This window comes from Sciurus carolinensis, chromosome 4, assembly GCF_902686445.1.
Source record: "Sciurus carolinensis chromosome 4, mSciCar1.2, whole genome shotgun sequence".
Taxonomy (NCBI): domain Eukaryota; kingdom Metazoa; phylum Chordata; class Mammalia; order Rodentia; family Sciuridae; genus Sciurus; species Sciurus carolinensis.
Genome location: NC_062216.1, coordinates 104,158,559 through 104,186,363, shown reverse-complemented (window position 1 = coordinate 104,186,363; position 27,805 = coordinate 104,158,559). Strand labels below are relative to the sequence as shown.

Below are 27,805 nucleotides of genomic sequence, written 5' to 3'. Positions count from 1 at the left end.
ACTTGTGCCACTTAATATCTTTTATAACTTACTATGTCTTCAAGGGGAAAGTCTAAAATGCATACTTTTTCTTCAGAATTGCATCAGATCACCATCTTTTTCTCTCTAAGACATTGTCTCTGAGACAATGGATATCTTGTTCACTAAGCACCTAACTTCATACATAGTCAAATCATCTTTCTTATTTTGAATACTGTGATTTAAATTGCAAAGGAACTCAAAATCACTAATTAATTTTGTCATATCGTGGTTGTGCTTAGAGGCCCACCTTACTTTATGTGGACCAATGTGGCAGAATAATGTTAAAGGAGCTTTTCCTGAGATGAAATGCCAAGAGGGCACTGGATATGAAAGGTTGCAGATGCACCCAGTGCCAACAGATAACTCCAAATTCTGACATTGGGCAGGAACCACAGGGCAGGGTGGGTATGGGGGCTTGCAGTGAAACTGGGAGAGACTTTTTGCTTCTTGGTCAGCATTCCTGTGAATCCCAAGGAGGCTTTTGCTGCTGTGTAGCTACTGCAGCTGCTATGGTTGGTATTCATGAAGGACACTTTCTGACCCTTGACCTCCAGCCCCAAGACAGTGAATCCATCATCAGTCCTACCAGATTGGCATTGGCTTACTACCAAACATGAAATTGTGTAAGAATCACTAAAGGAATGAATGTATTTCAGGGATTTCAAAGATACAGATTTGAACATGCAAAGACTGTAAAAGGGATGCTTTTGTACAGAGTCTGCTTTCTTCTCTTTACATTGGTTTTCCTTGTTATAGAAATTAGCTTCCTTCACCCACACAGACCCTAAATCTCTGCCAGAAACAAATGACCACTTGTGAAGTTCTTGGCTTTTGATTTATTCTATAAAAAGTCCCCACATGAAGTTAACAATTGCAGGCTGTCACTGCAATACATATAATATTGTATTCAACGGAAGTGTAATTTCAGAGGCACTTACAAGAAAATCACTGGTTTCTGCTTTGTTCTGATTGTACAAATTGCTAACATTGCTTTAATGTAATCACCTGCTATAAAATAATTTCCCTTATTGCTATTTTGTATGAGGCCTTAAATGGAAAGATTAATTTGGTAAATTGTTGATCACAGAAGTACTCAAATGAATTTTGAAGAGATACTTTTCATTTGGTGTTCGATATCCTTTTTCTTTAGTGTAAAGAATTAGTAATGAATTTTAATGATTGCTGCTAAACAGGAACAAACATTGCTATACAAGAACATTTGTCTTCTGTGTCCAGATGTGTATCTTTAGAGGCAAATCAAATAAATCATTAAAAAAAAAACCACCCAATTCACACATATACTACTTGGAAGCAAGGGGATATTTTTATCATGTTTATATTTGCGAATACCAGCTCCCTTTTTAAGTTCAAGGTGAGCATGCCACAAGATTCCTCAATGTCTCAGACCTCATCTACTAGGTTAAGCATTGACCAAATGGACAGTTCATAAGTTTAGGGGAAAAAAGTTTTCCTGAATTCTCATCTTCCCTTGATCAGGCTGAACCTGCTGGACCATTTAGGAAAATATGAGAGTCTCATTCAATCCTCTTCAATCTTGAGCTAGATGAAATCAGCAACTTGCCTCATTCCCCTTCTCTGAGATACATTTTTTCTTTCTCACATTTTAAGATCAGAACTGGGACCAATGATGATAACAAGTTCCCAAATCCCATGAATATATCCACTACCTCCCACCTACAGCCCCTAATTTGGAAACAAAACTATATTCTAAAGGCTGAATTTTTAAGTGCTTTTGTATTTAATTCCATATTTTCTATGTCTCCAAACACATAAATGCGTCTCTATTTCCATATTTTTGAAAATTTCTGAGATATGCACTTATATTTTATAATTGAAAAATGATTAATCTTAATTTTTTTCAAGTCTCTAATGTCATCAATGAAGGCTCCAGAATATCTTTGTCTCTATCCTCAGCATGTTCAATGATGTGTCCACTAAGGCAGGCAGACTGGGTACAGGTACAGAAAGAATGCCTCTCCAACTCTAGGGCTGGATAAACTATGCTTCTCAATCTCTTCTGTTTTTGCATTTCAATGCTGCTTGTGAAACCTCTTCCTTTATCATTTTTCTTAACATTTAAGATGGTCTCTGAGTGACAGATGACAAATTCTTGATTTGAGGTATGTGTCAATAAACTTTTCAATGCAGAAATATTTGTACCTCAGTAAGAAGAGTGGAAAAAAATAAAAAGGAAAGGGCAAGGGTATAGCCTGGGACAGTCACTCACTTCCTGACACTGTATGAGAAACTTCTCTGTTCCTCTCAACAGTAAACTGTGGGTATTATTGCATCCCATTATGCAGATGAGAAAACAAGTAGCATGTGCAGGTCACAGGCCAGGGAATGTTGAGGGATAGGAATTTGAACACAGGTCTATTTGAGCTCTTCCCTCTGGGTTTGATATCATAACCATCTCATTATCATCATTGTACATTAGCCTATTCTTGTATTTCCTTTAATTTCCTTTATCTCATATTGCCCTGTCTGGCCAAGAAGGGCACAGTGTTAATAATTACAGGCTGTTACTGTACTACATATTAATGTATTCAGTAGAAATGTAATTTCTATGCTGTGTTGAATTTATTGCAAACTTATTTATGTAAAAATGGCTATTGCATAAATAAAAGATATATGAATTTTACAGGACATAGGAAAATAGCTGAGAATTTAGTTGATCACATTTGTTAAATAAAATATAATGGTTTAGGGCTGGGGAGATAGCTCAGTCAGTAGAGTGCTTGCCTCTCAAGCACAAGGCCCTGAGTTTGATCCCCAGCACTGAAAAAAAAAAAAAAGAAAAGAAAAGAAAAAAATATATAATGGTTTAAAATGACTTGAAGCATATTAGACTACATTAACAGAATAATGTTTGCACTTTTTGACTCTAATATAGCCTGCTCAGGAATTTGGAACTGTGCCTACTCTACGAGCAATACTTTAAGAAAAGTCATTACAATTTTTCAGATCTCCAGTGAAGAATAATCAAATGGCAATGATACTGCTTTGTCAGTTTGGTTGTCTTCTGTTGTAAGCAACAAAAGTCCTGATGATTAGTAGATTAAACCACTAATATTTATTTTTACACAACAAACAGAGCATGGCTGGTTTTAATTTTAATTCAGCAGCTCTATAATATCAAAGAGTTGGATTGACATTTCTGCAATTTGTTTGTCAGTTCTTAATGGTCATTAGGTGGTTGCCATGGTTCCAGTCCTCACACCTTCATACCTTCATATGTGAAAGCAGGCATCTTTTTGTGCAAATTTGTAGAAGAGAACAGATTCTGGAGAGTGGGTAAAGTTTAAAGATAATATTAGGTCAACAAATTTGCTAACATTGGAGGCATCCCAAAATTGAATGATTGCTTTGAAAATATAGTGAATGGGTCAAGAAAATATGTTTGATTATGTTTAGTTTGATGAACTCTCATTTACCCTCACTGTAAAAGAGATTTCAGACCTAAGGAAATATTAGGGTTAGATATTTCTAGAGTTTCTTCTTCTAAGTCAAAATGGCAAACTACTGCTATGTTATTGGGTCCCTTGAAATAAACTACAGTTGAAAATAACTAATGGAACAAAAACCTTAATCACAATGACAATTATAGCTAGCTCATCAAGAGAGGACCTCATAGTTATTATTGTAAATAATTATTTATTAAATGGAAAACTGAGTCAGCATTATTTTTTTGCAAAGCATATTCTGATACTTCTTTAACTTTGTTCTACAATAGCCACAGGGCCTGTGGATTTGCTAAAATTCACCTTCTCTCTTTTCACCAAGTCTTTTAGGTGCTAGTCTAGGCAATGCTATATTTATGTATCAAAAGAATGTTTGGCTGATTTTTCTATAAAAACTGAGTTATGCAGCATTGGTAAGTTAGTGTATTCCAGTTATTTGTGTTATACTTGCATCCATGGACTCACAAAACCTTCAAACACATCAGCTGGGATATTTTAAAAATAAAATTTAACATGCCTATAAATTTGTAGTTCTATAAAACTATTAAAGTAAGGATGAGTGTATGGGGGCTGTAATGTATGGGAGGCCATTCTGGTAAGCCACTTAAGAGGGATGATAGTATCTTCACTGCATCTGTGACCATAGGAGGAACTGGCTTTGGGTAAAGGTAATGAGTTCTGCTATGAAATTAGCTTCAGTAGACTGATATATTTTAGTAGGATACACTAATGCTTAAAAAATGATCAGAGAAAGTTGAGTCAGGTAAGAACCCTGTGAGAGTGCCGTGTAAGAAGAAAGAGGAGAGCCCCTAGAATCAGAAATATTTCAATCCCAGAAGTAAGAACAATGCACCAGAAGTGGTCAGTGATGCCCAATGTGTTGGTGAGATTAGCCAAGAAGAGATTTGAAAAGTGTCTGTTAATTTGGCAGGTTGTTGATGACACCAGGTTGAAGAATATTAAATTGAAGCAATAATTCTCCTCTATTCAAATCTAAAACCCTATCAATTTTCTTCCTAAAATACTGAAAAACAAAAGTTACTTTCTTTCCCATGTAGTCCACTTTTTCTCCTTTTGGGGAAGAGGGCCATGCTAAAATATAGTAACTAGGCCTGGTCTCAGTGGATTTTTCTAAACTTGTGCTAGGATCAAAGGACTAATAAAGCAGTGTGGGTCATTGAATTATAGAAAATTATATGTGTTCATTAGAACTTCTTGCTAAGCTATGTTTTGTGTGCTAGTTTTTTCCACGAATTTTTGTTTTCAGGTTCAGAGGCAGAATGTTTTCCAAATATCATTTATTTTTCTGAAATTATCTCTGAAAAGTTTGCAGAAGCCATATTTTATAGGTTAAACATTTTCATAACAAGTTCAGATGAGCTAAACTGCATCCAGATGTTTTAGTCTACCTAATAGTGTTCTTGAAGCACAGCATACATTAAGTTATTTGTCTCCATATAAAGAGCTATATATGTTTCGTGAAAACATTCCATGAGTTGGCAAAATTCATTAACTTAAGCATAATATGAACATATATATGAATTATGTAGATAAGTAAAATTATATACACAAATTCTCTTTGAAGTCAGTGGTTGCTGCATATACATGCAGGATAGGAACACTAAGTTTTACAGTGTCTTTATGGTGAAAACGCTGCTAGAGTTTGTAAGAGGAATTTGAGTCTACTAGGTAAATTAAATTCTTAGATTTTGTGGGATATTTTTCTCTTATGCCAAAATAATATTTTGCAGATATGTGTTACTATTGATAAAATAAATAAAAAAGGAAATTAGTTACTCTGGAACTCCTGCAGAAATAAAGAACTTGAAGAACAACTGGATTTTTTTCTTATAATATTGCTATCAGGAATACTGATGGTTCCTCACACAATATTACCCAGTATAACCTCAAATCTCTTCTGAGATAACAGGGGATACTAGGCACCAAATTCACAAATTAAATAAATATCCTTAGACAGACACCCACACCTTATTAAGGATAGCATCACAACTCAGTGTTGCAGTCAAACTCTTTTGCATGATTTTCACTTCTTAGTTTTAGAAAATCTTACATCCTACAGCTGAAGGACTGCCAAGTCTTCCCATCCCCAGATGCAGCAAGTGAGAGCTCAACAGAAAGAATGGAGCTTTGACTGTGCTTTACCACTGCTGTGATTCAAATGTTTGTGTCCCTTCAAAATTCATGGGTTTAAATCCTGCCCCTCAGAGTGACAGTATAAGGAGGTAGGTATTTTGGGGAGATTAGGTCATGAGGGTGTATCTCTCGTAATTGATATTAGTTCTATTATGAAAGAGAACTCAGAGAGTTAACTTATCTCTTCTTTGTCCAGGGTACAGATCAGAGGTTGCTGGGGCCTGAACCCACTGGATTTGGTTGCTGCCTGCTTCAGAAATAAGAGAAAGTGATATTTAAATAAATGAGTTTAATCACAGTCTGGCCAAACTAGGAAGATAGTTATCTGTTTTTGCTATCCTACAGAAATGTTAGATTTATAAGAAAGAAAAAAAAAAAAAAGCCAGAAAATATAGGGAGGAGGGGTATAAAAAATCATGGAATGAGACAGATATCATTACCCTATGTACATGTATGATTACACAAATGGTATGAATCTACATCGTGTACAACCATAGAAATGAAATGATGTACCCCATTTGTGTATAATGAATAAAATGCAGTCTGTAAAAAATAAAAAATAAATAAATAATTTAAAATATATATATAAAAAAAAATATATATATATATATATATTTTTTTTTTTTTTTCCGGTCCATGCTAGCCAAGGGTTATTGTGTTAGTAAGCTTTTAGTTGCTATGACAAAATACCTGAGAAAATCAACTTAGAGAAGGGAAGATTTATTTTGGCTCACAGTTTCAGAGGTTTTAGTCCATGGTCACCTGGCTCCATTGCTTCTCTGCTAGTGGTGATGCAGAAATTCATGGTGGAAGGACTTGGTGAAGCAAAGCTATTCACCTTATAGCATCTGAAAAGCAGAGAAAGAGAAAGGCTGGGGCAAGATACAGTCACCAAGGGAATGCCCCCAAATGGCTATTCTCTTTAACTTCCACCTCCTTCAGTTTCCGTCAACTCCCAATAGTCCATTCAGTTACAAATCCATCAGTGGATTAATCTACTGATGAGGTCAGAGCCCTCATGATCCGTCACTTCCCCAAAGTTCACTTATTTTATTTTATTTATTTATTTATTTTATTGTATACAAATGGGATACATGTTGTTTCCCTATTTGTACATAGAGTCAAGGCATACCATTTGTGTAATCATACGTTTACATAGGGCAATGATGTTTGATTATTTTTTTCCCTTCCCCCCCACCCCTCCCACCCCTCTTTCCCCTCTATACAGTCCTTCTTTCCTTCATTCTTACCGCTCTCCTTATCCCTAACCCTAAACCTAACCCTAAACCTAATGCTAACCCCTCCCACCCCCCATTATATGTCCTCATCCACTTATCAGCGAGATCATTCGTCCTTTAGTTTTTTGAGATTGGCTTATCTCACTCAGCATGATATTCTCCAATTTCATCCATTTGCCTGTAAATGCCATAATTTTATCATTCTTCATTGCGGAGTAATATTCCATTGTATATATATGCCACAGTTTCTTTATCCATTCATCAATTGAAGGACATCTAGGTTGGTTTCACAATCTGGCTATGGTGAATTGAGCAGCAATGAACATTGATGAGGCTGTATCTCTGTAGTATGCTGATTTTAAGTCCTTTGGGTATAGGCCAAGGAGTGGGATAGCTGGGTCAAATGGTGTTTCCATTCCAAGCTTTCTGAGGAATCTCCACACTGCTTTCCAGAGTGGCTGCACTAATTAGCAACCCCACCAGCAATGTATGAGTGTTCCTTTTTCACCACATCCTCGCCAACACCTATTGTTGCTTGTGTTCTTGATAATCGCCATTCTAATTGGGGTGAGATGAAATCTTAGGGTAGTTTTGATTTGCATTTCCCTTATTACTAGGGATGTTGAACATTTTTTCATATATCTATTGATTGCTTGTACATCTTCTTCTGTGAAGTGTCTGTTCATTTCCTTAACCCATTTGTTGATTGGATTATTTGTATTCTTCGTGTAGAGTTTTTTGAGTTCTTTATAGATTCTGGAAATTAGGGCTCTATCTGAAGTATGGTTGGCAAAGATATTCTCCCACTCTGTAGGCTCTCTCTTCACATTACTCATAGTTTCCTTTGCTGAGAGAAAGCTTTTTAGTTTGAATCTATCCCAGTTGTTGATTCTTGCTTTTATTTCTTGTGTTATGGGAGTCCTGTTAAGGAAGTCTGATCCTAAGCCAACAAGTTGAAGATTTGGACCTACTTTTTCTTCTATAAGATGCAGGGTCTCTGGTCTGATTCCGAGGTCCTTGATCCATTTTGAGTTGAGTTTTGTGTAGGGTGAGAGATAGGGGTTTAATTTCATTCTATTGCATATGGTTTTCCAGTTTTCCCAGCACCATTTGTTGAAGAGGCTATCTTTTCTCCATTGCATATTTTTGGAACCTTTGTCTAGTATGAGAAAATTGTATTTATTTGGGTTTGTGTCCATGTCCTCTATTCTGTACCATTGATCCACCTTTCTATTTTGGTACCAATACCATGCCGTTTTTGTTACTATTGCTTTGTAGTAGAGTTGAAGATCTGGTAATGCAATACCCCCTGCTTCGCTCTTGCTACTGAGAATTGCTTTAGCTATTCTAGGTTTTTTATTCTTCCAGATGAATTTCATAATTGCTTGCTCTATTTCTGCACGGTACATCATTGGGATTTTAATTGAAATTGCATTGAATCTGTATAGCACTTTAGGTAGTATAGCCATTTTGACAATATTAATTCTGCCTATCCAGGAACATGGGAGATCTTTCCATCTTCTAAGGCTTTCTTTAATTTCTTTCTTTAGTGTTCTGTAGTTCTCATTGTAGAGGTCTTTCACCTCTTTTGTTAGATTGATTCCCAAGTATTTTATTTTTTTCGATGCTATTGTGAATATGGTCGTTTTCCTAATTTCTCTTTCTGAAGATTCATTACTTATGTATAAAAATGCATTGGATTTATGAGCATTGATCTTGTAACCTGCTAATTTACTGAATTCACTTATGAGTTCTAAAAGTTTTCTGGTGGAATTTCCAGGTTCCTCTAAATATATAATCATGTCATCAGCGAACAGGGATAGTTTGAGTTCTTCTTTTCCTATTCGTATCCCTTTAATTTCTTTGGTTTGTCTAATTGCTCTGGCTAGAGTCTCAAGGACAATGTTGAATAGAAGTGGTGAAAGAGGGCATCCCTGCCTTGTTCCAGTTTTTAGGGGCAACGCTTTCAGTTTTTCACCATTTAGAATGATATTAGCCATGGGCTTAGCGTAGATGGCCTTTATAATGTTAAGGAATGTTCCCACTACCCCAATTTTTTCTAGTGTTTTGAGCATGAAGGGATGCTGTATTTTATCGAATGCTTTTTCTGCGTCTATTGAAATAATCATGTGATTCTTAACTTTAAGTCTGTTGATATGGTGAATGACATTTATTGATTTCCGAATGTTGAACCAACCTTGCATCCCTGGGATAAAACCCACTTGATCATGGTGCACTATCTTTTTAATATATATTTGTATGCGATTTGCTAAAATTTTGTTGAGAATTTTTGCATCGATGTTCATTAAGGATATTGGTCTGAAATTTTCTTTCCTCGATGTGTCTCTGTCTGGTTTAGGTATCAGGGTGATATTGGCTTCATAGAACGAGTGTGGGAGGGTTCCCTCCTCTTCTATTTCATGGAATAGTTTGAGGAGTATTGGAATGAGCTCTTCTTTAAAGGTTTTGTAGAACTCGGCTGAGAACCCATCAGGTCCTGGACTTTTCTTTGTTTGTAGGCTTTTGATGATCTCTTCTATTTCATTGCTTGAAATTGGTTTATTTAAGTTGTGTATGTCCTCCTCGTTCAGTTTAGGTAATTCATATGTCTCTAGAAATTTGTTGATGTCTTCGAGGTTTTCTGTTTTGTTGGAGTATAGATTTTCGAAATAGCTTCTAATTATGTTTTGTATTTCACTCGTGTCTGTTGTGATGTTTCCTTGTTCATTCTGAATTTTAGTAATTTGAGTTTTCGCCCTCTTTCTCTTTGTTAGTGTGGCTAAGGGTTTATCAATTTTTTTTATTTTTTCAAAGAACCAACTATTTATTTTGTTAATTTTTCCAATTGTTTCTTTTGTTTTGATTTCATTGATTTCGGCTCTGATTTTAACTATTTCCTGTCTTCTACTACTTTTGGTATTGGTCTGCTCTTCTTTTTCTAGTGCTTTGAGCTGTAGTGTTAAGTTGTTTATTTGTTGATTTCTACTTCTTTTTTTGAATGCGCCCCATGAAATAAATCTTCCTCTAAGTACTGCTTTCATAGTGTCCCAGAGATTTTGATATGATGTGTCTTTGTTCTTGTTTACTTCTAAGAATTTTTTTATTTCCCTCCTGATGTCTTCTGTTATCCATTCATCATATAATAGTGTATTATTTAGTCTCCAGGTATTGGAGAAGTTTCTGTTTTTTATTCTGTCTTTTATTTCTAATTTCAATCCATTATGATCTGATAGAGTACAAGGTAGTATCTCTATCTTCTTGTATTTGCTAACAGTAGCTTTGTGGCATAAAATATGGTCTATTTTAGAGAAGGATCCATGTGCTGCTGAGAAGAAAGTGTATTCGTTCTTTGTTGGATGGTATATTCTATATATGTCCGTTAAGTCTAAGTTGTTGATTGTGTTGTTGAGATCTATAGTTTCTTTATTCAATTTTTGTTTGGACGATCTATCCAGTGGTGAGAGAGGTGTGTTAAAATCACCTAGTATTATTGTGTTGTGGTCTATTTGATTTCTGGAATTGAGAAGGACTTGTTTGACGTACGTGGATGAGCCAATGTTCGGGGCATAGATATTTATGATTGTTAAGTCTTGCTGATTTATGCTTCCCTTAAGCAGCATGTAATGTCCTTCTTTATCCCTTCTGACTAGTTTTGGTTTGAAGTCCACATTATCTGAAATGAGGATGGATACTCCAGCTTTTTTGCTGAGTCCGTGTGCATGGTATGTTTTTCCCCATCCTTTCACCTTTAGTCTATGGGTGTCTCTTTCTATGAGATGAGTCTCTTGCAGGCAGCATATTGTTGGATTTTTCTTTTTAATCCAATCTGCCAGTCTATGTCTTTTGATTGATGAGTTCAGGCCATTAACATTCAGGGTTATTATTGTGATATGATTTGTATTCCCAGTCATTTGACTCATTTTTGTTTTTTGACATGATTTGGTTTCTCCTTTATTTGGCTATTCCTTTAGGCTAGCGCCTCCTGTTGCTGATTTGCATCGTTGTTTTTCATCTCTTCCTCATGGAATATTTTGCTGAGAATGTTCTGTAATGCTGGCTTTCTTTTTGTAAATTCCTTTAGCTTTTGTTTATCATGGAAGAATCTTATTTCATCGTCAAATTTGAAGGTAAGTTTTGCTAGGTATAAAATTCTTGGTTGGCATCCGTTTTCTTTCAGGGCTTGGTATATGTTGTTCCAGGCCCTTCTAGCTTTTAGGGTCTGGATTGAAAAATCTGCTGATATTCTTATTGGTTTCCCTCTGAATGTAATTTGATTCTTTTCTCTTGTGGCCTTTAAAATTCTGTCTTTATGTTGTATGTTAGGTATTTTCATAATAATGTGCCTTGGTGTGGGTCTGTTGTAATATTGTTTGTTTGGAGTTCTATAAGCCTCTTGTACTTGGTTTTCCATTTCATTCTTCAGATTTGGGAAATTTTCTGATATTATTTCATTGAATAGATTGTTCATTCCTTTGGTTTGTTTCTCTAAGCCTTCCTCAATCCCAATAATTCTCAAATTTGGCCTTTTCATGATATTGCATAATTCTTGTAGATTCTGTTCATGATTTCTTACCATCTTCTCTGTTTGGCCAACTTTGTTTTCAAGATTAAATAATTTGTCTTCAATGTCTGAGGTTCTGTCTTCCAGGTGTTCTATCCTATTGGTTATGCTTTCTATGGAGTTTTTAACTTGGTTTATTTTTTCCTTCATTTCAAGTATTTCAGTTTGCTTTTTTTTTCAGTATCTCTAACTCTTTATTGAAATGATCTCTTGCTTCCCGTATTTGGTCTTTTAACTGTTGATTGGTGCGATCATTTAATGCCTGCATTTGCTCTTTCATCTCCTCCTTCAATGCCTGCATTTGCTCTTTCATCTCTTCATTTGCTTCCCTGATCGTTTTAATTACGTACATTCTGAACTCCCTTTCTGACATTTCTTCTGCTGTGCTGTCATTGGGTTTTATTGATGTAGTATCTAGGTTTGTTTGGGACATTTTCTTCCCTTGTTTTCTCATATTGGTCAGCTGTCAGTGGGACCCTGAGATATTGCAGATTTCTGCTATTGGCTTATAGTGTCCCGGTAGATTTCCAGTGTATCACCACCCAGCCTTCAGTAGCCTGATGTCTTGGAGGAATTTGATAATGCAGTGCATCCAAAGAAAGCTACCCCTAGCCCCCTACTGGTTCCAGGGTTTGGAGCTGGCTCTGTGCGGAAAGGCTCTCACTGGGGGCCTGCACCGTGCAGCTGGCCTTGTGGAAGGAGCCCACCGCCAGAGTGTGGAAGGCTACCTGGGGAAGACTCTGGCTGCCCTGCCCTGCTCTGATAAGCCACCCCTATCTGTGCCTGCCACCCGGGCCAAGCTTTACCCAGTGGGTAGACTCACCTGTGGCTCTATTTCAGTCTGAGTCTCTCAATGCCTCCCCTTCTTAACTCCTGTGTTCTGGAGCGACTGGGGGTGCAGTCACCATCTAGGCCACCATCTTGGAGCGCCCCGTGGAAAGAGCCTGCAGCCGGAGTGGGCAGAGCCTCCTGAAGAGGTCTCTGGCTGCCCTGCCCTGATCCCACAGACTGCTTGCGGATCGAAGCTCTCCGTTGGTTCGGGGACTTGTGGGCTGGTTCTATGTAGAAAGCCTCTCCCTGAGCGGTCTGGTCCGAGAAGCTAGCCTTGAAAGGCACCTCCCACCGTAGGGGTCCAGGCTACTTGGGGAAGTCTGTGGCTGCCCTATCCTGGTCCCTAAAGCTGCTTGTGTGCCGGAGTACGCTGTGCTGCGCTGGCTCTGGGACTTGGAGCTTGTTCTGGTCAGAAAGGCTCTCATAGGGGACCTGCTCTGAGAACCTGGAGAAGCTGGCTGTGTGGGCGGGGCCCACCGCTGGAGTGCGCAGGGCTGCCTGTGGAAGACTCTGGCTGCCCTGCCCTGCTCTGATAAGCCACCTCTATCTGGGCCTGCCACCCGGGCCGAGCTTTACCCAGTGGGCAGACTCACCTGTGGCTCTATTTCAGTCCGAGTCTCTCAATGCCTCCCCTTCTTAACTTCTGGGTTCTGGAGTGATCTTGGATCGCCCCGTGAAAAAGACCAAAGTTCACTTCTGAACAAGCCTTCGAAACATAAGCCTTTGGGGGCATTCCAGACCAAACTATAACAGATCCAGTACAATTTCAGTTCTCTAAATATGTTGGTGCCAGGGGTTTGGGGGAGGGCAGTCTTAGCTTCTATTCTCAGCACAAGATGATGGTTTATAGGAAGCTAGGATGGATAATAGCTTTATCAGGAAAGGGAGAAAAATTTAAAAAATGTGGGATTTCTAATTTTAAGTGGGCCACCTTACTTTTACCACATGAGAAGGCATAAGCAGATGATCATATTTGAACCAGATACAGGTCTTCACCTGACACCAGATCTTCTTGCCTCAATTTTGGACTTTTCAGGCACCCAAACTGTGAGAAATAAATCCCTGTGATTCTAAATCACTTAGTTTGTGGTATGTTTTTATAGAAGTCTGGACAGACTAAGAGAGAAAGTTGGCACTGAGAGCAGGGTGCTGCTGCTGTAACAAATATCTAGCTGTGGAAGTGGTTTCGGAACTGGGTCATGTGTGGAGAGACTGTGTTCCTGTTAGAAAAAGCCTGAATGGCCATGAATGGATTAAGGGAAATTCTGGTGAGAGCTCAAGAAGAAAAGAGAAGAACTGAAAATAGAGCTCAATCTTAGAGAATGTAAGGCCCATCTGAAGAGATGGCAAACAGTAATCAGGAGCATGTTATTGGTGGAGGGAGGAAAGGCCATCCTTGTTACACAGTAACAAAGTATCCGGCTACTTTGTGTTCATGTTTCAGGGAATGGTATTCATGTTCCTGTGTTTTGTGGAAGGTAGAACTTGGGGCTGATAATCCTGGATATCTAAGAAAATTAATAAGCAAAACTTTGAAGTTGTAACTTGATTTCTACTGACTGCTTATAGTAAAATGCCACTACAGAGGAATAACATAAAATTGGAATGTAAATCAAAGGGGAAGAGAACTTAAAATATTCTCAGTCTATTATATTTGATGAAATGAGGAAGATTATTCAGTAGGGAACTTGAAGGATATGACCAAATTTAATAATGAAATAATCTAAAGATAATTAGATTAATTGAGTCAGCCATTTCAATCATATCTATGAGCTATTTATCAAGCAATGTGGATGTCATGCAGCCATCTAAAGAGAAGCCATGGCCTATTGTCCAAGATGGAAGAATGACCTGCAAAGGCCAATTGGGATGTGGTCTAGTATAACATAATTCACTTATCAAAGTTTCTGGAAGGTCTGAGGTAATTTATGCAAAAAGGAAAAAAAAATATATATATATATCCACACCATAACACTCCACACTCACACACTCCAACACACATTACAATACATGTTATTTCTGTCTAATGTATGATATAATAACCAGGCTACGTTTAAAGGAACTAAAATGGCTTGGTTTTGCTATTTTTATATAAGTGGATATTTGTTAGCTATATCGTTGAAACCATCTGGGTTTCTCTGCAGTGCTCTGTGACCTGTGGCTCTGGAGTTCAGCAAAGAGATGTCTACTGCAGACTGAGAGGTGTTGGCCGGGTGGCTGAAGAAATGTGCGATCGGTCCACCCGGCCTTATTTTCAGAGGCAATGTTGGCGTCAGGACTGTGTGCAGTACCAGTGGACAGCAGGACAGTGGCTGGATGTGAGTATTGTTGAGTGAGCTTTCAAGGACACTGTAGATAAGAGTGTGCTATTCATTTTGTCATTGCCTTTCTAGTGTTCAACATCTTGTAAGAAAAAAGAGACACATAGGCTTGTGAAGTGTATTGATGCACAGAACATGCAAGTAAATGAAAGTTTCTGTGACCCTTCAACTAGACCTCTATCAATCAAAAAGTGCAGGAACTCTTCCTGCAAGTATGTGGTGATAACAGGAGACCCATCCCAGGTAAGGCAAAAAAAAAAAAAAAAAGGAGTTGGGAATTTTTGTTTCTACACATAATGGCTGGGCCTCAAATTTGAAAGTGGGGACAGATGATGGGTATGCATATTGATCTAAGGAGAGAAACCACTGACCATTGGATTGTGCAGAGTACTAACAGCAAAGTGTGAGTCTGTACAAACCGTGAAACTGACTACAGGAATAGTTCAGCAAATGGATCATGCATGGTTGCTTTTTAAAAGCAGTACTATTGAGGTATAATTGACAATCAACTGCACATATTTAAAGTGTACAGCTTAAGTTTTGATGTACATTTGTATCCATAAAATCAGTATAATATTCAAAATCAAGAACACCTTCCATCAGCCCCAAAAGTTTTCTTGTGCTACTTTATAATACTCCCTCTACTTCCTTCGCCCCACATTTAACCTCAACTGTTTTCTCTATTAGGGATTTATCACTGTATTAGTTTAGATTTTCTAGGATTGTATATAAATAGAATTATTTTTTGTCTGATATGATATAAGTTTTTGGGATTCAGTGAGGTTGTAGTATAAACCAATAGTTTATTCCTTTTTATTGTTAAGCAATATTTCACTGTATGGATGTCTTCAAGTTTTCTGATCTTTTCTTCTCTGTTGTCTGATGTGCCTTTAATCCCAAACAGTTTATTTTTCATTTCATATGTCACAATGTTCATCTTCAGAAGCTCAACTTTTTCTTTTAAAAAATCTTCCATGTCTACACTTAATATTTTAAGCATACAACATAGTCATTAATGACTTTTTAATGTCATTCTATGCTAATTGTAATATCTCTATGTTTTCAATTTCAAGAATTTTAGTATAAAGTTTTTGCAAGTAACACCATGATCTAATTCCAGAATATTGTGTCATATCCAAAAGACCCTCTACCTATTACTCGTCACATCTCATTCTCCCACTTTCCTCCTAGTCACTGACAACCACTCACTCCCTTCCGTCTCTATTGATTTGCCTGTTCTGGACATTTCGTATAAATGGAATCATATAGTATGTGGTTTTCTGTGTCTAACTTCTTTTACATTTTATACTTGTAGGGTTCATTCATGTTGTAGTATCCATGAGTACTTCATTCTTTTTTAGGCTGAATAGTCTTCCATTGTAGGAATGTACCACCTTTTTTTTGTATTCAGTAGTCAGTCAATGGGCAAAAGTCTTTGGCTAATTTCCAGAATTCTAAAAAGTTGATCTGAGAATTTCTGCTAGTTTCCCCATTGCTTTCATAGAGGAGAGGATTTTTAGATGTCCTTACTCTGCCATTTTCACTGATGTTACCCCTGTGGATATATTTTGATGAATGAACTTTTTTTTTCATGTCTTTTTTTTTTTTTTTTTTTTTTTTTTTTTTTGCTGTTTTGCATGTTAATTTTTTATTGTGTGTCAGACACTATGAATTGGACCTTCTTGGTTACTGGATATATTTTATTCCTGTACATACATATGTAACTTTACTACAGGAAACAGTTATTTTGTTGGGTAGCAGTTGAATCCTTTCTTGCATTGCTCTTAAAATTTGTTAAATGTGATCAGTGCATTGTTTAATCTAGTATTAATTATCACCCTCTCATGTGTCAAGATCTTTTTGAGTTTTGTTGTTGCCAATGTGTACAAGGTTTTCCAGTCTGAGTGGAGGGAGTGGGCACTGTGCTTGGTCCTGTGTGAGCATCCAATACAGTAACTTCTAAGCCTTTTGGTCAGCTCACTTCCTGGCGTTGGTTCTCACATGTATGTGTGCACTGCTCATAACTCTGCTGTCTCCCTCTCCACTTGCCAGAAATAGGAAACTCTTTCGAAGCAGTGGGCTGGAGCAACTACAGGGACACCCTGTTTGCTTCCCTTCTCTCGGGGATCTCCATTCTTTATTGCTTCATCTTGAGTGTTATAAAAACCATTGTTTAAAATATTTTATCCAAGTGTTTTGGTTGTTTCAGGTTAGAAGGTAAATCTATTTCTTGATACTTTATTTTTGTTAGAAACAGAAGTTTATTTGCCTACTTTTAGCCTGTGGCTTTAGTCTATATCTAAATAACTTACCCGTATTAATCCAATGGTTTTAGAAGTTACATTGCATGTATTAAGATAAATGTATGATAACTTACCCATAATTACTAGTTAGCTAAGATTAATAAATTTCCTTTATTTCAGGTAAGAATTCCCAATATTTTCAATTTCTCTGAAGCTATGCTTATTGGGAGATATAGTTTCATTGAATTAAGACATTCTTAAATGTTTAATGGAAGAAAATACAAAAAGCAAAAAACAAAAACCACCACAGGTTCTACAAAATACAAAATCTAGCCTGGATCTGGGTCCTTTCTATTTATTGGTACAACTCTGGAAATGTTGAGCAAATGTCCTGGAACCTTTGTTTACTCATTAGTAAATGAGGCTGATTAAATAGGATTGTTGTGGAGATGACGCAACACAGTATAAAACAACTGATAAATACAAGGCCTTGTTTAAGTTTCAGGACATCTTCTTATCTTCTGATAATCATGCATTTTTCAGTGTACAGGTGACTGTGAATTTAGTTACCAACAAAGGATCACATATTGCATTGGGATCCGGTCTACTAAGAAACATAAGCTCCATCAGCTTTGGCCTGTCACCTACCGAGAATGCCCTGTGCAGCCTTCCTCACAGGTTTACAAATGCAATATCAGGAGCTGTTTGCAGGTGGCCACTTGGAAAGTTGGAAAATGGAGCAAGGTCAGTGTGCGGTAATGAATTAAAAATTTTTGAATAATACTTTTCAGGGGGTGGAATGCCTGGTAATCTGCATGACTAGCTAGATCCTTGGAGTGCCCTTATTTCCTTTTGTCTAAAAACCACTTTATCAGATATTGGTATATATATCTTATTTCTCTTCTATGCTTACTATAACTTTTTTATAATCAGAGGCCATGTCTATACTTATTTTAGTTCCTCGGAGAACCCTGTACAGTGGATTACACGTTGAGGAAATATTTAAAACATTTTTGTTGATTAAACAAAGAAGTAAATAAATCTAATATATTAGTAATAAATGTTATTTGCACTATATTATTTTCCCAATTTAATTGATGGAAAGTAAATAGATATTACTTTGCAAATGGTATATTAACTCAGTGAGAAAAATCTCTCAGTAGTCTTAATAACTTCATTAATTAATGTTTATTAAGTATTTATAAGGTCCTATTGATATGACTGCACAAAATGAATGAAAAGAAGCCATGATTGAGAAATAATAGACTTAAGGTCAGGACTAAGGACTTTTTTCATCTGTAACTATGCAAACTTCAGTATATTTCTGTGTCTTCAGTTGTTGTAGTCATTATTGACCCTCCATTTGATTCAAAAGGACCTACTCTGAGAGGAGAAGGCATGGGCTAACTAGACTTCTTTAGTATTTGTTATATCTTTTACTGTAAATTTCACTCTGTTCACAGTGCTCAGTGACTTGTGGAACTGGAATAATGGAGAGAAGAGTAGAATGCATGACTGAAAATGGTTGGTCCAGTAACCTGTGTTTGAAGCACTTGAAACCAGATGCTCAAAGGAAATGTTATGTCAATGACTGTAAGTTAATAAATTTCAAAAATCAGCCTAGTATTTGTTTTCCTAAGAAGTTGTAGTAAAAATGTAAAAATAAATGTACATAATAGTCACATACTCCACAGCCTGAAGGGTCAGATCTTCAATGTGTGGCAATATCTATATGATTAAGCTCATGCTGTATTTATAATTTATTCAGTATTGATAAGATGTGTTATCTTGTCTTTGAAGGTAAATCATTTACCACCTGCAAGGAAATCCAAGTTAAAAGCAACATTACCAAGGATGGTGACTATAACCTTAACATTAAGGGAAGAATAATAAAGGTATTACAAAAGCAGTTTCTAGTTGACTTTAACACTGGTCATTGTTTTTTGATGAAGTTTTATAGATGTTTGCATTTTTCTTTTAGGTCCACTGTGCAGGCATGCACTTGGAGAACCCCAAGGAATATTTATCACTGGTCAAAGGTGAAGAAGACAACTTTTCTGAAGTGTATGGCTTTAGGTATGAGCTTTATTTTGTTGTATCTGTGCATTTTTATGACTCTTAGAAGTTCTAACCTTCATATGACACTTGAATAGGTCACACATGGGACAAATAATTCAAGAGCATGTGGACATATGAGGACCTACACCATCTGTTTCCATGTGTGTTTAATAGCAAAGACATGAGCATTAAGCTGTACTCACAGAGAGATTGACCTAAATGTAGATGAGTAGTAGGACAATAGAGAAGGGACTAAAGACCTGTGTATATTTTCATAAAAATCAAATTAATTCCAATAACAAACACTGGGAATTGTTTTTCTACAAACTGTCCTTGAATTGTTCACTAAGAATTTTGTATACTAACTTTGAATGATTTTTATTTCTTTCACATTTAACTCGTTGAAATTATGATATTGAAGAATAGGGGCATGTTTTTATTTTCCCACTTTCAAAGTTTACTATTCATCATGTTAGGGTCTAATAACTGTTTCTAAGACTAAAAATATCCTACTATTGTTACAGACTACAAAATCCATATGAATGCCCTTTTAATGGAAGTAGGAGGCAAGACTGTGCATGTAAAAATGACTACCTAGCTGCTGGATACACTGTTTTCAGCAAAATAAGAATTGATCTTACTTCCATGCAAATTAAAAGTAAGTGCTCAATCTCTTTTTAAAACAAAAATCCTCCATTTCCTAGTGTCTAGCAATATGCTGATTTATATGATAATCAGGGTGTAGAGAAAGACCTAGTACTGCAAAACAATTATTTAATTTAAAAAATATTATTAGCTATATGCTTTCTGTGCAATGACATACATCATGGGTACCCTTAGTCAAAATGTAACGCGTGGTAGTGACAAGAGACTTCCCTTTCAAGGCAAAACCCTCTCCCTTAAAATAGCCAACTACAAAAGGGCAATAAAATTAATTTCTTTAACCTACATTTGTAAATCTTTTCTTGAGGTTTTAAATTAATAATGAATATTAATTATGTAATTGACTATTTTCCCATATATTATTTCATTTTATCTTTCAACAATTCTATATTAGGGCAGCTATTATATCACACTGTTAGTAGTGATGAAATTAAGAAACACATATGGAAGTTCAATGGTTTGCCCATTTCCTAGTTGGTAATTGAGGGGGAAATAAAGTCCTACTTACATACCCCAAAGTTACAGATTATACTGCTTTAATTTATAATACTGCCTTGGAATTAATTTATAACACAGGTAAGTCAAAACATATTTATGGAACATAAAAATACTGGGCATCATGCAACCTGCTGTCTTAAAAGTGTCATATCTGCATGAAGAGACAAAGAGTTTATTTCACAAGAGACCCATCTCAGTCCTCACCAAATCAACAGTGCCTAGCCCAGTGCACAAACCAGAGAAAGAAATAAAAAGAAAATACTTGTCGAAGCACTATTTGCACGAATATGTAGTGTCTAAATTGCAGTTATGTGATGATGAACTTGATGGCTACCATTTACCAAAACTCCAACATTTACTATAGTGGGTATTTAGTACATTTTTCATCAATGTAATAAAATATTTTCCTACTGTGTAAAGGAGAGTGGTTTATTTTGGATCACAGTTTTGTAGGCTGAAAATTTAAATGGCATGACGCAGGCTCTGGCAAGGTCCCTGCCCTTGGCCGCCTCACATCATGATGGCAGTGTGTGTGTATCTCTGTGAGATCTCTCTCCATCTCCTTATGCAGAACCACAATTCAATCATAGGGGCTCCACCCTACTTACCTAATCTCATCGTTTCCTAAAAGTCCCATCACCAAACATGATAACCGAATTAAGTTTCCATTCTCTTGATATAATTAACACAAAACTTTGGTGATTCAATTTCTGCATGAGTTAGTAAGGACAGACCATTTTCAAATCATAACTGATTTCAATGAAACTCTGGAGTCACATTGTTGGGGTGTAATTCTTTGTTTCAATTTATTTAGTTATGTGACCTTGAGCAAACATTTTAAAGCCTAAATTCCCTCATCTGTAAAATAAGAAATTTCCCATAATTTTTTTCTCTCTTATTTTTTCCTTCTTTTTTGTCCTTTTTTCTTTTCTTTCCTTCTTTCTTTCTTTTTTTTTTTGGTGAGGATTAAGAGATGATATATAGTCAATGTCTTGCACGTAATAAATGTTTTGTAAATATTGGTTATTATTTTATTATGAATATTATGTTAGGTAATTAGTATTACTAAGCATATATTTACATATTTAATTGTTTTTCATTAATTTCTCAAACAAAGCTGCCATATTTCCAGTTATTGGTCTGGGTCCTGAGTGTACAATGTCAATTACATACATTTTTAACTCCTCTCATTTCTGTCCTCAATGAATGTGGTAAAAACCAAGTCTTGATTAAATTAAACCTTTCACCAATTTTGGGTTTATACCATGGAACAGAATTTGGCACCATCAATACAATACATCATTATTTCTTCCTCACTGCTAGGTCATTTGCATGCTGCACAGAGAAAAATGCTCTTGTTTCTCCCATTAAAATTAAGAACAAATCCTTGTGACTCTCTTCTCCTCTAGCCACTGTCCAATATCTGTGTGTTTCCTTACAGCAAATTCCTTAAAATTGTCATCCCTCCAACTCTTCCATTTCTCTTCCTCCATCCCATCCTGAACTCATTCAAATTAGTTTCCTACTCATACCACTTTCAGGAAATAGTTCTATCAAGAGTATCAGTGGCCTGCATTCCTCTAAATCCAATGGTAGATTCTTGGTTTTCATCTTACATGATTTAACAGCTGCATCTGGCTTCCAGGACACCACACTGTCATGGCTTTTTGCCTTTCCTGGCCACTTTTTTCTTGTCTTTCTCACTATGTCTTAACTTGGCCAGTTCCTTTTAATCTTCCATAACATTAAGTGTTGGAGCATTTAAGACTTGTTCATTGCCTTGGAGATCTCATTCCATTTAGAGATTTCAAATACCATCTATTAAATAATAGTCCCAAGTGCATATTTCCAACCTGGACTGCTACCCTGAATTCTAAAATCCACCTCTCTGCTCAATATATCTATGTGAATGTCTAATAGGCATGTCAAACTCAACTGAATTTCCACTACTTCCTGCCAAACCTCTACCTTCTATTCAAATTTTAACCATTGACAAAAATGGCTACTATAAACTTCTCCTTCTACTCTAGCTAAAAGCTAGCAATATCTTTAACATTTCTCCTTCTTCTACAACCACGTGAAATCCATCATCAAACTATGCCAGGTGAATTTTTAACATGCACACCACAATGGACTGAACTGCACCTCCCCCAAATTCATATGTTGAAGCCTTAACCCTTAATGTGATGATATTTAGTGGTGGTGGAATTTTAGGATATAACTGGATTTAAAGGAAGACATGAAGGAGGAGCTCTCATAATAGGATAAGAAAAAAGGAGCTACCAGAGCTCACTATCATGGAAAAATTCAGCAATAGGGTATTCATTTGCAAGTCAAAAAGCAAAAAACAAAACACATGCCAGAACCCAACCATGCTGGGACTCTGATCTTGGATTCTTGGATTTCCAGCCTCCAGAAGTGTGAAAAATAAATTTCTGTTAGTTAAGTTATTGAGTCTATGGAATTTTGTTTTGGCAGCCTGGACTGTCTAAGACATGCCAACTCTCCTTTCTCACTAACTCATTGCTACCACGTTGGTCCAAGTCCATATCACTTCTGATACTGATTTTATTCTCAACAAATAAACCAGAACAATCCTATAAAACCTAAGTCATGCCATGACTTGGGCACTATCTCATTTGATATTTTTAAAACCATAAACTCTGCTCAAAACTATCCAAATGTTTCTCATCTAACTTAGGGGGAAATTGAGAATTCTTTCACTGATCAACAAAATTCAACATGATCTCCCTACCTCCCTTACCTCTCTACTTCCCACCCCTTCCCCACCTTCTGTGTATTAGACTTCAGACAACTGCTCTTTGCCTGAACACTAGGCAGGGCCATACCTTAAGGCCTTTTTATTTACTGTTCCATTTGCCTGGAACATTCATCCCACAGTTATGTATAACTGCTGAAATTCACCTTCTCAGAAAGGTCATGAAGGATCAACATGGCACTCTCTCCCCAATGCTCTTCCCTGCTGTATTTTTTTTTTTAACCATAGCAATTATCACCCCTAGCATAATGTAAAATTTACTTTATTACTTGTCTCTCTTTATTACTCGTTCACTTCCATCAGCTTCTGTTTCATTTACTGTTGTGTTCACAGTGTTTGTAATGGGGCCCATTATAAAATAAGTTACAAATAAATATTTGTTTCCTCCAGAAGCTTCTAGGGACAGCTATCTTGAACAATCTTGAAGATAAACCCAAGTTAACCAAAGTAGGAAAAGGAGTTTTACAGAGAGGAAGAGCATGAAACAAAGCATGGAGGGGAAAGCATCTTAGTGACCTCAGAGAGTGAAAAGTCATCCAGTTTCGTCTAAACATAAATTGAGTGGAAGTTGAAGGGTGATAGAATATTAAGAAGTCTCCATGGAGCAAACCCTGAAATGTGATGTACACTAAAGGATAATGATCTCCCCTTATCGGTGGTTTCAGTTACCTGTGGTCAACCAAAGTCCAAAATTATTAAATGGGAAAATTACAGAAATAAACAATTCTTAAGCCTTAAATTGCTTAAATGCTGAGTAGTTTAATGACCTATCATGCTGTCCCTCTCTATCCTGTAAGGAACATGAGTTATCCCTTTGTCCAGCATATTCATACTGGATATGCTACCTGCCTGTCAATCACTTGGCTATGTCTTGTTTATTAGATCAACTGTGGTGGTATTGCAGTGCCTGTGTTCAAAAAACCCTTATTTTATTTTATATTTATCATATATTTATACTTACATTTATTTTATTATTATTGATAATCTCTTGGTGATTAACTTGTTAATTAAAATTTATCATAGGGGTGTGTGTGTGTGTGTGTGAAACAATAGAGTCTAAATAGAGTTCAGTACCATCTCAGGTTTGGGCATCTGAGGAATATCTTCGAATATATTCCCCATGGATAATGGTGAGCTACTGTATGTAGTTGAATTTTATCTTGTACATCATAGAAGCCATTAGAGTAAAAGTATAAGCTGGAGGAAGGGCAGGCTTGCTTGGAGGGAGAACAAATTATATCTTTGAAAATAATTAGGAATCTAATGTGACAAGGGCCCAAGTTAAGGACATAGGTCAGAATATAGAGCAATTTGAGAAATATTAAAGAGGTCAATTCTACCAGATTTTCTGACAGAAGGAATGTGAGAATAAGTGACATGGACTATTTAGAAAGATTTCCAAACTAACCAGTGGATAGTTGTATAAATTAGTGAGATGGGAATAAAGCAGAGAGAATAAATGTGGAGAAATAGATAATGCGTTTATCTCATACATGTTAAGTTAACAAGAGATGTTGGGCTATCCAAGTAGTTGTCTGATAGGAGTTTGATAGATGTCCTGGAACTCATCAAAGTCAAGTGGACTGATACATTCTTAGGAATCAACATGTGACTGATGGTGTTGGCTGGTCGTTATGCTTTTAGAGGAGATAGCAAAAGATGCTTTGAAAGTTGTGTTCTGCTCTGCCCCAGTCTAACCCATAATTGCCATAAGTAGCAATATGTAAAAGTTTAATGATCAGATATCCAGAAAAAAGTTGGATTTTAAGTGTCAGTTCTCATGGTATCTATACTCACACACAGTCAATTATAAGCTACCAATATGACCTTATATGTAGAGTTGGGAAGAAATGCACACAATTGGCTCTCACTGGTACTGGCTTGCTTCACACACTATGAAGTCCTTCTTGTTTTGAAAACCATCCTTGGAGATAAGATAAATCTTTGCAGCAAGGCTATCTTTGGGAATTGCCTCCAGATGACTGGTGTCATATGGGATATGCAGTGATCTTTGCAGTCTTCTCTGAAAGTGAAGTGATTTGTGGAGGTGATAGCCACTGTCTGGATAATCTGGTTGGAATATTATTTAAGTGAGCCAGGCATGATTAAGTGATTGAAGCAGCTGACTTTTAGGATTCGCTTTAACCTGTCTTTGATCCAACGATTCTATTTTTGATCCTTTCATATTTGTAGAATCCCCAGCTATTGCTAATAAGAAAATTCTGCTAATAGTGTCAGCAAAATTAAGATGAAAAGAATAATCTAATGCAATAACATAAGATATCAAAGAAAACAGCAAATATTTTAGCTTGGTGTTTTTTAATCTCCCAAATGAATTGATACATATGCAATGCATAAGCACTTTGGCATAATTTATCTATCTTTAAATAATCTTTTTTTCTTCAGTAATTTACATCCTGATCTCAATTTATTTTAGCATTTGCTATGATACAAAATGTAATAAAATATTTATATAGTTTTTAAATATCCTTTTAAAATTACAGATGTACCTGCAATTTTTTGGGCAATTTATGAGATGAATATTTTTGTAATAAAGAAAATGTATTCAATGAGAGACTATTCTATGCTCTGTACTATAATTGTGACTTTTTGCTTAAATATTTGAACTAATTATACAAATATACTGAAGACAATAATGTGCAAATTCTGTGTACACTTGACAATAAAGATTGCAGTGTTATCTCATTACTAAAGAGTTTCCTCTATTTTCTAGCTACAGACCTTCTTTTTTCCAAGACAGTATTTGGCAAAGCAGTTCCATTTGCCACAGCTGGAGATTGCTATAGTGCTGCCAGATGCCCACAGGTATTTAATGTGTATTTAATTTGTTTTCCTTCACTACAAAAACATTTGATAATGTTTCTCCTATTTAATTTTCTTAACCATAATATTGCAAGATGTATAAGTAAATCAATAAGCACAAGTTTCTATATGCACTTTATTTCAAAGATTATAGATAAACCTTAGATGAATAGTATCTTTGCAAATATTGGGTTTGTTTGAAAGATATAATAACAAGAATTTTAAATTGTTTGAATCCTATTTCTCCTTCCATGATACTTCATAATTTGGATATTAATTTAAAAAAAGGTTAAAGGAACAGACCATAAGCATGTGACTTCATATACTGCTGTTAGCATAAGTATTAGTTGTTTGGGTCTGTGGCATTCTGTTATTGTTTGGATGGGAGTCTCTCAAAAGTTCATATGTAAGGGCTAGGTCCCAGGTGCTATGGACTGAGGAGGCAGGGCCTCATGGGAGGTCTTTAGGTCATTGGGAGCACACACTTGAGGGGGGTTGTGAAGCCCCATTGGTCCATTCTCTCTCTGCTTCCTGGCTTTCAATGAGATTGCTTGCTCTGGCATGCACTCCCAACATGATGTGTTGCTCTTGTCAGACTCAAATGAATAGTGCTGCACAATCTTGAATTTGAACTTCCAAAACCACAAGCCTAAATAAAGCTCTCCTGTTTAGAAAGTTAACTGCCTCAGGTATTTTGTCGTAGTAACATGAGTGACTATAAACAGTCCTGAAATGATGTTCTGTGAAATCTAGAGAATACATTTCCATATTTTTATTCTTGCTTTCATGTCTTATTTCCATATTTATCCCCACACTTCTTTATCATTTGCATAACTTCCATTGATCTGATATCTTGCAAACTTGCTGAATTCATTTTTTAATTATAATAGATTTTTAGTAGATTCCTTAAGACTTTCTAAATGCATGATGATGTCATCTGGGAATAAAAATACTTTTACTACTTCCTTTTCAACCTGGGGTAGGTTTTATGTCTTTGTCTTGCCACAGTGCTTGGCCATCTCTGCCCGTACAGTGTTGGATAGAGAAGATAAGTGTAGATTTCCTTATGCTCTGATTTTAGGTGAAAAGTTTTCAGTTCTTCCTCATTAGTTATATTAGCTATGAGTGTTTTGTAGATGTCCTTGATCAGGTTGAGGACATGCCCCTCAACTTTTAGTTTAAGTGTTGCTACCAGAAAGGATGTTAGATTTTGTTGAATGGCCTTCTGCTCTTATTGAAATGATTTTGTGGTTCTTGTCCATTATTGTGTTAGTATAATAAATATATTCCAATGATTTACTTTGGTATGTTAAAGCAAACTTGAATTCCTGGGATAAATCCCACAAGGTCATAGTGTATAGTTCTTATATGTTGCTAGATTTGGATTTGCTAAAATTTTGTTCAGAACTTTTTGTCTATATCCATAAGATATTGTTCTGTCACTTCCTTTTCTTGTGGTATCAGTCTGGTTTAAATATTAGGGAAATAATGGCCTCATAGAATGAATTGGGAAGTGTTCCTTCTTAAGTTTTTGGGAAGAGTTTATGAAGAATTCATTCTTGAAATGTTTGGTAGAATTCAGCAAAACCATCTGATCTTGGACTTTTCTTTGTGAAATTAATTACTAGTTCAACCTATTTATTTATTATAGATCTATTCAGTTTTTCTAGTTCTTCCTTAATTTATTTTGATAGTTTTTTTTTTAGGGATATGTCCATTTCATCTAAGTTATCTGATTGGTTGCAATACATTCCTCATAGTATTCCCTTATAACCTTCGGTATTTTTGTAAGATCAATGGTCATATCCCCTCTTTCATGTTTACCTACTTTTTATTCAATCAATTTTCACTCTAATTGTTTCTTTTCTTCTGCTTGCTTTAGATTTAATTTGCTCTTCTTTTTCTAGTTTCTTAGGGTATAAGATTAGGTTCTTGAGTTGAGACATTTTTCTTTTTAATATAGGCATTTATAGCTATAATTTTCCTTCAAGCACTTGGTTTGCTGCATCTCAGAAATTTTGTATGCTGTGCTTTTATATTCATGTATCTTAAAATATTTTCTTTTGTCATTTGTTTGACAATAGACCATTTTCTTAATCATTGGTTATTTAAGAGTGTGGTGTTTAATTGCTA

The 27,805-nt window shown here is 36.1% G+C and overlaps 1 protein-coding gene across 1 annotated transcript in view; it reads left to right on the top strand.

The window, feature by feature from the left end:
• Adamts20 (ADAM metallopeptidase with thrombospondin type 1 motif 20) overlaps window positions 1-27,805 on the top strand; it is a 151,280-nt gene that overhangs the window by 113,258 nt on the left and 10,217 nt on the right. The window contains exons 30-37 of the mRNA XM_047551823.1: window positions 14,432-14,605; window positions 14,681-14,851; window positions 17,395-17,595; window positions 18,315-18,444; window positions 18,652-18,746; window positions 18,833-18,927; window positions 19,434-19,567; window positions 25,584-25,675. Of these exons, the coding sequence (XP_047407779.1) occupies window positions 14,432-14,605; window positions 14,681-14,851; window positions 17,395-17,595; window positions 18,315-18,444; window positions 18,652-18,746; window positions 18,833-18,927; window positions 19,434-19,567; window positions 25,584-25,675 (1,092 nt within the window). The remainder of the gene's footprint in view (window positions 1-14,431; window positions 14,606-14,680; window positions 14,852-17,394; window positions 17,596-18,314; window positions 18,445-18,651; window positions 18,747-18,832; window positions 18,928-19,433; window positions 19,568-25,583; window positions 25,676-27,805) is intronic.